We start from the raw sequence: 13,141 nt of genomic DNA, 5'->3' as shown, positions 1-13,141 counted from the left end.
ACTTTCAGAGTTATCATTTCAAGAATGATCTGTTATTTCAGACTACCATTCACAGTTAATGATTCCAAATGGAAACGTTACTTACAAAAGTGATCCAGCAGAATACTTTGAGAAAAGATGCTCCCACTGAGATGCTTGAGCATGACTGATGTATTCCAATGTTTCCAAAGACATACTATGAAACGGAACACTTCTTAAGCCTTCTTGTTCAAGCAAATAAACACCAACAATGGGAGAGCCATAATCATTATACCACATTATGTCACCTATTTTCAAATAAAGGAAAAAATGAAAATTAAAACAATTATGAAATAACTTTTCCCATTAAAATAACACTTCTTTTTTCTAACACATTCTCATCTATGATACAATTGTCTACTTACAGAAAAACAGCTTTGGAATGCATTAGAATTGTTGCATAAAGCCATGAAGTTTTATTTAAAATTATTTAAACAAGAAAAATTACATTTTCATACATAATAATCGCCTTTACACCTACAAAGAAAAAATATTAAATCCTGTTGAAAAAAAGAATGAGGCACATATACATAAACAATTATATCAAAGGAAGTATATAAGTAAATAATCTCTCACCCCTTCTTCAGGGGGGTGGAATTACGCACAACAGGCATTTAGTTGTTTGAATTTGAATAAATGTAAGAACCATGGGTTATTATTATAAATTATACAATTAATTCCACAATTCACATAATAAGTAATTGAATAGCTCTCTATTTTTCTGAATTCTCAACTTAATAGAATAAACATTTTTAAAAGTGAAATGTGATGCAAGTCAATTCATTTTTTACAACCAGATTAATAGATAAAAAAATTCTAACTAGTATTTTAAAAGTTTAATTTTTATCACATGTAATAGAAATTTAGTTGGTAGTTATATTCTAATAAATATGAGTTATTAAAATTAAGGCACTGTTGTTTATTAATCAAGATTATGACAAATAAAATATATAGTATGAATTTTTTAAATGTGAGTATTTTCTGATTAATCATAAAGATGATTAGTGTTCAGTTAATTCTATTCATGTGGAAATGAAATACAGTGAAATGACTGCCATCGTTTGGAAGTATAAAAAGAAAAACACACACAGCAGGCATTATTATTTGTTTTTTAAAAGGTTGTTAAATATTGTCAGTCAATGGTCCATTAATATTTAAAATGTCAAATATCATCAGATAATTCAGTTCTTTACCATGTAAGGCATAACACCAACAAACATTCATGGATGCATGATTACAGTTTATTATTGCATGCCTAAAAATGTCACTTAAAGATGATCCTGCACTAGGCACCATAACCACTGAAGAAATGAGCACTAAGTCAAAGATTATCTCATAGAAATTAAACGAATGGCAGTTTTCTAGACTGCTACAGAAATCTGAATCAGTAATAATGAGATGTTAAAAGTTCTGCCAGACAGATACCCAGAAACGTAAATTCCAAAAATTAACATCAATCAGTTCAGTCAAGAACTCCTGAGAAAAATGTTTACTCATGGTTGGTGCCAGAAGATGAAATATAGCAACATTACTGTCATGCAAAATTTCACTTGAAACCAGATTCATAAACAGCCTTAAAAAATTTCAATCATTTTTGTTAAAAATATGTAAGCATGAAAGTACTGTAGTTACATTAATAAACATAATACTGACTTTCAAAATAACACAAATTCAACCGAAATATAGCATTGATTTAAAATAAAGACGCTTGACGCACTTCAAGAGACATTTGAAGTATTTAGTCATTTATCAAGAGCAAATACTTTGCACACAGTTCAGTGACCTTAAAATTATGTATATATATACATATATATATCTGTGTGTGCAAGTTTAAAACATGTGGAGAACATGCATTAATTTTTCTCAGACTCAATAAGTTTCACTATATATCTTATTAATGATACTTTTTTTTGCAGCTTAAATTGTTTTATATTTACATTAATATTCTCATACATATTTCTACTATTCTGAAATTAAAAGTAATTTCCTCTCAAAAAGCAGAAATGATAGTATTTTCCTCATGTTCATAATAAATTTAGACACATTTTGTAAAGCTATAATGTGTTAAAGAAAAGTTCATGGTAAAATTTATTTACCACTTTGTTTCTCAACAGAAAGCATTCGTCCACTGGAACAAGACGTAAAGTGAGTCACATCTGAAAACATTAAAGTTGATACATTAAATTATGTATATACATATCATAAAAATACATATAAAGAACATTTTAAAGTTTTATAATTAAAACATTTTGTTCACTCTTACCATATTCATTGTCCAACTCAAGAGAACTAATAGCTGCATAATCAGAATATGTGACATTCCACCTGTTAAAAAAATTAAGCAATCTAATCTAAAGTATGTTATGATTATCTTATTAAAAAAGTTTGAAAGTTAGGTTGCAATTCTACTGTAATAAATAATAAATAAGCCCAGAACTAAATTTGAAATAGAAATAATAGATTCATATGGCTACAGCATTCAAAATTGTTTTTCACAATTTTAACCCTGCAGGCGCAAATACATTTTTACTTTGTGGTATACTATTAATCTTTTGTGTAAAATATTAAATAAATTAAAATTTTACATAAAAATTTTAACTTTAATTCAAAAATTGGTACTGTTCTGTAACCAGGACTGGATCCACAAATGTATGTAAAGATATATGTGTTTATGAATGCATGTACATATGTAAGCATGAATGTATGTGTTTATATATATATACAAAGCCCACCAGCGGCCAAGCGGTACAAGTTGCTGAACACTGGTAGTTCGGTACGAGTTTCAAATCCCACGAACGGGCTGGCTGCATAGGTGTTTTCGTGGTTTTACCAATGTGTAACGTGTATACGAGCCAGTTTCCCTTAGAAAGTCCTCCACAAAGGCATCCCTCTCCATAGGCAGATAGCCCTTGAGGCTTTGCTGTAATTAAATAACCTAACCTAACCTAACCTTACACATATGCACATATATCCACATATATACACACATGCATTAATACATTTCTGAATCTGGTCCCAATAAAAGAACAGTACCCAAAAATTTTAAATGTAACTAAAAATTATGAAATATCAAGATAAGAATAATGCAAAATAATATTTAAATATTTTACAACAAAAACATTTTTTTAATTTAGTCACCTAAGTCTTGTGCCACTCCATACTCAAACTTTCTATGGGAAAGAATATAAGAAATTATCACATTTCTCCACACATGCTTTCATGATGCAAATAGTATGTCCAGCTGGCAAGCGAAAGTTCATTGGTTCTAATTTTGATGGAGATCAACTGATTTTTTATCTTTCCTGGCTCAAAATATCTAAAAATTTCTACATACTATGCTATAACTACTTTACTAAAATTTTTAGGATTTTTATTTGGAAAATTTATACTTTTTTATTGTAAAATTTGAATAGATTATAAAAGTTATCCTTTCCAAGACAAGATCCAAATTTATAAAAGATCTAACTATAACCAGAATCAAAATTAACAAGAAGTATAACAGAAACGTTTGAAGTATACAGCAACTTAGATTAAAACTGATACAGAGGAAAAAGAAGTAAATAAAATTGACACAGATTAATGAGATAAGAAAACTAGAAAAATAAAAATGCAAGTATAGTAAAGGTTTATTTCTTGAAGGAAATTTTTAATTACATGCAAATGACAAACAATGTATAATTTGATACCATTCTAATTACCTTCCGTATAACTCAAGTTGAAATGTTTCTTTCTCAAAATCTGTGAAAATTGTACATCCCCAATTAATTTTGGAAAGATTTAAGGAGCACAAGGAGATCCAAATATGGCCAGAAATGTTGCTATTGCAAACCACTACTCAAGTTACTACTGTTTGTAGTTAGGTAAGTACAGCCATTACTCTTACCTAGCCTCTCGTGCAGATTGGAACTCATTCAATCATGCCTGGCAAGATGATGAGAAAAGGACTTATGCCTGTTCGGAAATCCCACATGGAAGGCATGCAGTTAGTGGATAATGACGGCAACATAGTTAGTGTTGATTGCATGAAAATTAACATAGAAGTAGATTAACAGTCAACCAAAAACTTTCTATGGAAAAGACAAGTGAATGCTTTATGTTGTATAAGTATGTTGAGTATGTTGAGAAATATGCACTGACTCTGGAAAAGAGTACCTTAGTACCTTCAAAGGCGACATGTTCTAACTCTTTCATTCACACAGTTTCGGTATAAGTTTTTTTTTTTTTTTTTCTTTTTTAATTGAAAAAAAAAATCTGAAAGCTTTGAGATTTTATATTACACCCAACGGGGCTTTTCTTTAACGTTTCGTGTCTTACCTTTATTTAATAAATATTGTGTTCTTCGCACTTGAACCATAAAATTCAATTTAACAGCAATATCACAAAATATTTAAAAGAGCATACCTTTGGAATTTCCGATACAGTCTCATGCACTGGAGATAAAAAAAAATTTTTCCTGTACAGTCTTTCAATTGCTCGCTTTGAAATCATTGAGTTTCTTAATCAAACACTCATAAATGTTTTATAAAATATGAAACAGATAATAAAACAAATTCCAAATTTGGGCTTCCAGATGCCCATATTCAGGTGGAGACATACGTTATTCAAAATTTGATGGCTCTAGGTACTGTTATATTATCACAATGCGAGAAACATACATTTATGCAGATTCTTCATTATTTAATTTCTTGAAATATAATACAGGGCTCTAATATTTGGTGAGAATTTAAAAAGTGATTTGCCATTTATTGTGAATCAATGCAAAATGCCAAAATGAAATTAATAGCCCTTCTGGGCAATTTGCCCCTGTGGGCTAAAAAAAAGTCCCAGTCATATTTGAGCCATCTTGCAATACTGCATAACAATCAGGCATTAGTTCAAAAATAGATTTTTCTAAATCCCATGAAATCTAATACAGACATGCATTTTTGATGATAACCATTTAAAGTAAATTTTAAATAAAAGTTTCATAAATTAGAACTTCAAAATGGCAATAACATATTGACCAGTGATTATCACTGGTGACAATTTATAAATAAATGTTTCTTGCTTTTGCATCAATGTATGATACAAGCATTCTTTTCTTGATCTTGTTTTCAATCCCGTTCTGCATGCTTTGACTGTTCCATATTTGTTTAGTTCTTTAAAACCTCATAACCTTTTCTTTTAATTTCTTAATTACAGGTCTCCAAGATTTATCAAACATGTGCTGACTCTCGTGCAATAAAATTACATATTGTTAAAGAATATATGTCATAGAAAGGTAAAACTGAAAAATACAGGCAACATATAGCGATATGAGAAGAAAATTGTATGAAAAATACTACATCTTATTTATAACAGAAATTTTAAAAATTTATTCAGTACTGGTGCAAGGAGTTAGTATCAGTCAGCCTTTCGAAGAAGAAACTAGATAAGGGATGCAAAGGCTTGAACAATATCTGTGGAGGTATGGATTGCCCAACTGCTGAGGAAGCAGCAACTGAGGGTTAAAAAAAAGGTGTGGAACTACAAACATCATTAAACTTAATGATTATTTAATAAAGAGAAAACTTACATGCACCAATGGTAACTATTAGTTATAGTTTAAAATGCTTAAAAAATTATTAAAAAACTGCAAATTTACAGGCAACTGTATATTAAAAAATTTACTTACGTTTGAATGCCAAATTGGGTGTCGTATGTGGACAGTTCAAAATCTAAATAAAAAAAAAAGGAAAATAAATACTTGCTTCAAGATAAATTAAATATATCATTTATATGTTTCACTACTACACAGAAAAATCAACTTTCATGAAACATGTTCAAGAACAAAGGCAAAATTTTATTTTTCTAATTTCTTATCTGCAATAAAGTTTATTCAATACAAGAAGCAGGAAACAAAAATTAAAATTTTATATCAAATGCTGCACTAAAATATGGCCAATCAGCTTCAACAAATAAATTTTAGCAAATCCTCTTTATTAGTTTTTTTTTTTTTTTTTTTTTTTTTTTGTACTGCAGAAAATGTTTAAGACACAAAAGACATACGATTAAATAATTTTTGGTAAGCATGTAAGAATAATTTTGAAGCTTTCTTTGCTCCTGATAAAGCAGGACCTGTTTGCCCTCAAAATCTATACGAAGTGTTTTTTTTTGGGGGGGGGTCTAAATCTATGCCAAATGCAAGGTTGTTTCTTGATTAATTTTAAAAAAACCCATACGTTTACTTTCTGAAGATATGTGGCTTAAGCTGAAAATCATGAACACTGCATGATCACCAACATTTCTCATGAAATGTGAAAAATTCATTTTAAAACAATATAATGAGAAAAAGAAAAAAGGGTAAAATATTGTTTAATTAGGTTACTACCTTCATTTTTCCAAATCTAATTTAATATATTTCATTCTGGATGATTTATTAATATTAAATACAGGCAGTGCAATGTATAAATCTTTAAGAATATCAGAGCTTAATATAGAAATGTAAGCATATGACATTATAGTTTATGCTGCTCATAGGAAAATAGCCAATCAAATTAAATTATTGAATAAAAGAAAAACAAACACTGTACATAATTGTCAAGATTTAAAAGCAGAAAAATGTTTGGCCTAAAATAAGGTTTCATTCAGAAATGGGGCAACACATCAACAAGAAAACCAATCAATCTAGCAAAATTTTATAGGAGTCTGAAAGATCCAGATGGAGCCAACTTTTAGCTAAAGAAGATGCTGAATTTCCACATAAGTCCAAGGTACTGGATCGTAAAACTTGGCCAAATAAATCTCTTTTAATCTTTGATGAAACAGTAATGATGAATTGGTGTGAATGATTTGGACCTCCCAATAAATAAATCCTAATGTGTTTTCAAGAATATCCTTCAAAAAAGAAGGTTCCATTACCTCTTATACCTCGTTTAAATGCAAACAAGAAAAATACAATTTCAAAAGTGAATGGGAATGCAGCTTACACACATGGTTCTCATTTGAGTTTGAAGTATAGTGACTTCACAGTTTTTGAAAGAATGGTATCTGATGACAAATTCCAAAAGCAATCAAAAGAACTGAGGCAATGTTAGTGAATACAGCTTCATGCCCATCTAATGAACTATACAATATGAGATGTAATAAGTGTTTTTAGTGAAAAATGTATCTTTTAATTGCATTTATTTTTTTAGATATGAAGTATAAAATCATAATTTTTTTAAGCTAAACAAAAAAAAAATTTTTTTTAAGGGGAAAAATGTGCAGAATATATCCCTTAAAGCATATGGATTTTAACTTGAATTAATACAACTGTTTTCTTCAAAACTATATATTTAAAAACTGTAAACTGATTAATTGAATATAAAATGAGAATTTGCAGAAGCCAATTTCCAAAAAATCAAACTTTAGAAGCAAAGAGAGTAAATGAATTCTAGAGATTCAGATCTTATGCCTCTTCCTGAGAGGCTAAGTGATCAGTGATACAAATTATCATTTGCAGGGTTATAAGCCTAAGGAACAGTTTAAAATATTTGATTAACTAGCTAATAACTACTTAAATACTTATATCAGATAAACAAACTGGTTGCATGTTGTTTAAAAGAATTCATTTTTGTATAATAATAAGGCAAGGTTCAAATATGCATGATGAATCAACTCAAATAATAAGGGGGACCAGAAAGTAATGTCGTTTCTGCGCATGTCAAAACAACATGCTAAAGGCAGACGTGAAAGCAAATCCATGTCAAACACTCTTAACCAACCTTGGTTGACCATCCAAGAACATTTAAAGCAGAATGGAAAAATAAGCAAAGCAGGTGTTTGAGTCCCCCATAATCTGTCCGAAAAGAACAAAGCCAACTTATCCATCACATGAAAGGTATTGCTTCAATGGTACCATACAGAACCGTTATTTGATCGTTTGATTAGTGGAGACAAAAAAAATAAGTCCTATATGATAATCCAAAACTCAAAAGGCAGTTTTAATAGGGGTTAAAAGGGTTTACATCCTGAAAAGGCGCTTTTGGGTGTTTGGTAGAGTATTCGCGGAATCGTTCATTTTGAATTGCTGAAACCTGGAGAAACTGTTAATATAGACCTAAATTCTGAACAAATGGCTCTAGTGAACCAATATTTAATCAAAAAATATCCGGCAACTGCCAACGGAAAAGGCGTCATTCTGCAACACGACAATGCAAGATGAACACTGGAAAAATATAATGAATTGGGGGTGGGAGGTACTGCTTAATCCACCATGTTCGCCCGATATCACACCCTCAGATTTCCATTTATTGCGATCCCTACAACATTTTCTTAGTGACAAAAAATTTGAAAATTTGGATTATGTCCAAAATGCCATCTCAAGATATTTTACTCAAAAACCAATTGATTTTTATTGGTCTGGGATTGAAATCTGCATACTAATGCATACACCCGCGTATAAGTCGACCCCCCCCCACTTCGACATAAAAAATTCGTAGAAAATAAGAAACCCCCGTATAAGTCGACCCCCGACTTCCGAAATCAATCGAGAAACTTCGAAATTTTTTTTTTTTTAAGTACTACATTTATTTAAAATCATCTGAGAAAAAAAGTAAATATACGATAAAAAATACCTTGGTAAATAAACAAAATCAAAATCCTTCTTCTAGAATTTGTTCCGGAAAAGACTCGCGTACGTAAAATCTATCTGCATTTCCCCTTTTTAAAAGTTAAAAGAAATATTCAAAAGTGTTCAGTTATTGCGTAGGCTATTTTTTTTAATTTTGACGTGTACGCCTGTTAACAAAAGTATTTCATGAATGAACAATAACTGTTATAAAGACTTATACGTACGTTTTATCGAAACTTACTCTAGTTAAAAGTATGAAACTCTGTGATTAGTTCGTCACATAATTTAAGTCATGAAATTACTTCAAGTAAGTGACTTATTTGATAAGTCGTCTAATTTGAGTGCGGGAAGAAAACAACTGCATTATATAAAGAAATTTTTGAACTTCCGATTCTTTTAATTTTTTATGGCCCCGCGTATAAGTCGACCCCCCCACTTTGAAGTCTTTTTTTTTTTTGTCCAAAATATCTCGACTTATACGCGGGTATATACGGTATATGGCAAAAGGTTGCTGATAATGAGGGTGATTATATTATTAATTAAAAATAAAAACTTGTTACAAATTTATTCATTTGAATTTAATGTAAAAAAGTGACATTACTCTCCGGTCCCGTTATATTAAAAAAATTACAAACTACAAAAATTGGCTAAATATCTAAAAGTATAAAAATAACAGTGATACCAATTCATATGAATATGATGCAGGAAAATTAAACTGGTAGACTCTATTCAAGCATTATCAGCCATGAAAAAATAAGACATATTTTTTTTAATAAATACCTAAATATTTAATGATTCTTTTTGTACTAACAAAATATGAATCTCAAATGATGAAATCAATTTGGGAAGCTTAAATCCCAATTTAGAAGGCTACTCAAGCATCATTTAATAAAGAAATATAGTTTGGCCTAGTTTGAGCATGCTGTGTGGAGCTGATGAAAAAAATTTGTTTAGTTCCAATTTAATCCTGAAACTGGAAAATACTAAAATAAATATTCAACTATACAATTAAACTAAAATTTAAACATATTTATAAGATCTGGCTAAAGTGAGTAAATGAAAGTGATTTTACATACAATGTTATATATGATAACAAAATTTGAAAATATATATATATATATATTAGATTACATAACGAAGCAGTTTGAAGGAAATAAACAATTCTAATTCTGTGTTAAATAATAATGATACCTACTTGCACATGAACAGAGTTCACATATGCTAGTTTAAAAATAACTGCAAAGTAACTTATTCTTTCACGAAAAATTATTTTAAAACATTCAAAATTAGAAAAATGTGTTAAATAATCACAAACTTCATTAAATAATGATTGTTCAGATTTTCAATGAAAACATGAGAAAAATTTGCTAAATTAGGATTCACCAACATATTAACCCTCTGAGTGGCACAGGATTTTAGATCCATCATGAAGACCAGTATTTAAACAACATTTATTAATTTAGTTTGTATAATTACTTATTTTACTCTGCATTTTCATAAACTTATATTCATTAAGATGATATTTACATTATTAAAGAAAGTAAGAAAGCAAAATATTTTAAATTATAAGCTAATACAGTCAAAAGTCGTTAATTCGGACACCCATAATCCAGACTTCAAAGCTAAAAACTTTCTGCGCATGCACCGTGTTGACACATGCGCACAGGCGTTTACGTGTGCGCATAAGACCTTCACGACTGCGCATATGCGTGTGCACAAGCGCAGAACACATTTTCGCGTGCACGTTTTATGATTAACGGACGGTATAAGCTAAAATTATCTAATTATCTATTTCAGTTAATGTTGATGATTGCATTGTTCCTTAATCTTCGAATTGGATCCGTCTTATTATTTTTTGCAGACTGTAAGAGCAATTTTATAAAAGTAAACTTGAACTTTCGATTATGTCAAATAGAATTTCCGATGCTGGAGCTCCCAAAGGATCTACAAAACGAAAGTATGTTTCAACGTCCATCAAACAAAAAGTGAAATTGCTGCAAAAAAATGGATAAAGACATGAAGAAGGTGACAGAGAGGTTAGTGAAAATGAAAAAATTTCAACTGACAAGTTAGTCGGTATTCTCGGCACAGCAATTACGGGACTTGAACAGCGGAACTTTGTAACTGAACAAGAAATTATGTCTGTTTATAGAATTAAAGAGAAAGTATTATCACATAAAACGAAGCAACTTAAACAACTTACATTGAAAGAAATGTTTAATAAAGTAAACAAATAAATATTAAACTTTTTTTTTTTGTAAATTTTGATACCCTTTAGATCATAATTGTTCTTTATTTCATAAATTACGGTTTCATATTTTTAATTTTAGAATTTCTGCATGCCATCTTACAAGATTTAAATTGATGATCTATAATCCGGAAAAATCGATAATCCGGAATCGCCGAAGTCCCGACGAGTCTGGATTAACGACTTTTGACTGTATACACTGGTGTGCAAAAATTAAGGACGAAGTCGAAAAATTAGCATATCAGCTGAACGAAGAGGCAGAGCGGACAGAAAGACCAATCAGGAGATTAAGTAAGGTGATGTACGGTAGCACATGCGCAGATATGCAGGTAGACGTAATGGGGGAGTGTCTGAGTAGTATAAAGCATGTTGTTGGTGTAAGATCAGTATTTCTGGCAAAGAGATTGCACGCCGTATAGCAGTTAAAATCACACCGAGTTGCTGCCTCAGCGAGAAATGGTGAATAATCAATCTGTTAGATGACATCTGGATGCTTTTACCTGAGGTCGAATCATTGGGAAGTTGGAGGAAGGCCGCAGTGTGACAAGTGTGGCTGCAGAGTTCGGAATTGCTCACAGCATCGTTTCATGACTTTGGAGACAATTTCAAACTACAGGAACAGCTATCCGGGGGTTTAGTAGTGGTCGTCCACGAGGAACCACACCCGCAGATGACCGGTATAGTGCCTTACAGGCCAGAAGAAACAGGCAGCAGACAGCGGGAGAAATCGCTAGACACACGACACAGGCGACTGGATGACCGATATCACGTTTTACCGTGGCCAGAAGACTGCACGGTGGTGGTCTGTTTGCACGACGCCCTGTATGGTGTGTACCTCTAACGCCTGCCCATTGGAGAAGGCGTTCTCTGTGGTGCTGGGAACACCGGAATTGGAGAGACAATGAATGGGGACGAGTACTCTTTACAGATGAGAGCAGATTCAGTCTGAGTAGCGATTCTCATTGCATACTCATCTGGAGATAGCGGGGAAGCCGCAATCATCCCTCAAACATCATTGAAAGGGACAGGTATGAAGGTGGCGGTGTTCTTGTTTGGGGAGGCATCATGCTTGGTAGTCGTACAGACCTTCACATCTTCGATGCAGGTTCAGTCAACGGGACCCGTTATTGTAACGAGATTCTTCTTCCATATGTGCATCTTTTTAGAGTCGCTATGGGTCCGCAGTTCCTTTTCATGGACAACAATACACCATGTCATTGCACAGTAGCTGCCGAACAGCTCTTAGAGAGTGAGGATATTAAACGTATGGATTGGCCAGCACGATCTCCGAATCTCAATCCCATTGAGCATGTATGGGATTTTCTAGGCAGAGGCTTGGCATCTCGTACCTTACCACCAGTAAAGATTCCGGAGCTTCGATTGGCGCTGCAAGACGAATGGGCAGCAATGCCTCAACAACTCATTGACACCCTCATTCTCAGCATGGGCAAACGCTGTGAAACCTGCCTAGCAGTCAGGGGAGATCATATCCCCTATTAAAGACCGGATGTTTCTTGCTGGACACCCACCACAGGGATGTTTCGGCCTTCAGTCGCATTGCGCTCCATGCTACTTTTTCAATAAAGCTTCTTTTTATTCCTCTGATTTCTCTTTTAGTAAACATTGCTTACATTACTCATGTCCTTACGTATTGGGGATCTTACGGTATTAAATGTGTTGATTTGGAAAGCTTTTGTACAAAGTTATATTGAAAAAACCATCTCGTCCTTAATTTTTGCACACCAGTGTATACCAAGTAACCAAACTTCTGATGACCGGACAAACAGGGTCATAATGCTCAGAGGGATAAAATAAAACATTTATTAAATCAAGCAAATACATCACAAAATTTTTAGCAAGAAGAAAAGCTTAGTTAATTGCTTTTTTAATCTAAATGTTATTTAATTAATCAACATATGTCTTTGTTTTGTATCTATAGCTATTTTATACTTTCTATCTTCTTAGAAACACAATTACATACATGAACATTCATATTTACCTAAATTAGCACATATATTTTACTGTTCCCATGGTAATTTTGTCTAAGCTCACCTTAAATGCAATGTGTGTTTTAATACATTCATAATATTTAATTTTATTATTTTCAAAAGTTCCATTCACCTGTGCGTCCTATAAAAACTGCATTCTTATGGACAACTGGGCAAGTTTTCTCAGGTCCATTGACAGAAAATGTCTCCAATTTTGCTCCAGTAACAGGATTAATAGCAAACCAAGTATCTATTTTTTTACCTAAAAATTTTATAATTTAGATAATAAGAAACAATAAATTGTCAAAAATAATC

At 31.7% G+C, this 13,141-nt stretch overlaps 1 protein-coding gene across 1 annotated transcript in view; it reads right to left on the bottom strand.

Moving 5' to 3' along the window:
- Positions 1-13,141, bottom strand: part of LOC118184330 (serine/threonine-protein kinase/endoribonuclease IRE1-like) — a 96,615-nt gene that overhangs the window by 50,510 nt on the left and 32,964 nt on the right. Inside the window, exons 5-9 of the mRNA XM_035353991.2 lie at positions 12,960-13,088; positions 5,672-5,714; positions 2,282-2,343; positions 2,115-2,174; positions 86-266 (exon numbers count right to left, since the gene is read on the bottom strand). Of these exons, the coding sequence (XP_035209882.2) occupies positions 86-266; positions 2,115-2,174; positions 2,282-2,343; positions 5,672-5,714; positions 12,960-13,088 (475 nt within the window). The remainder of the gene's footprint in view (positions 1-85; positions 267-2,114; positions 2,175-2,281; positions 2,344-5,671; positions 5,715-12,959; positions 13,089-13,141) is intronic.

Source organism: Stegodyphus dumicola, chromosome 8 (genome assembly GCF_044657685.1).
Source record: "Stegodyphus dumicola isolate Sdum_Otavi_A_Nest chromosome 8, ASM4465768v1".
Classification (NCBI taxonomy): Eukaryota; Metazoa; Arthropoda; class Arachnida; order Araneae; family Eresidae; genus Stegodyphus; species Stegodyphus dumicola.
The sequence above is the reverse complement of the archived record's forward strand: the minus strand, read 5'-3'. Positions and strand labels throughout refer to the sequence as shown.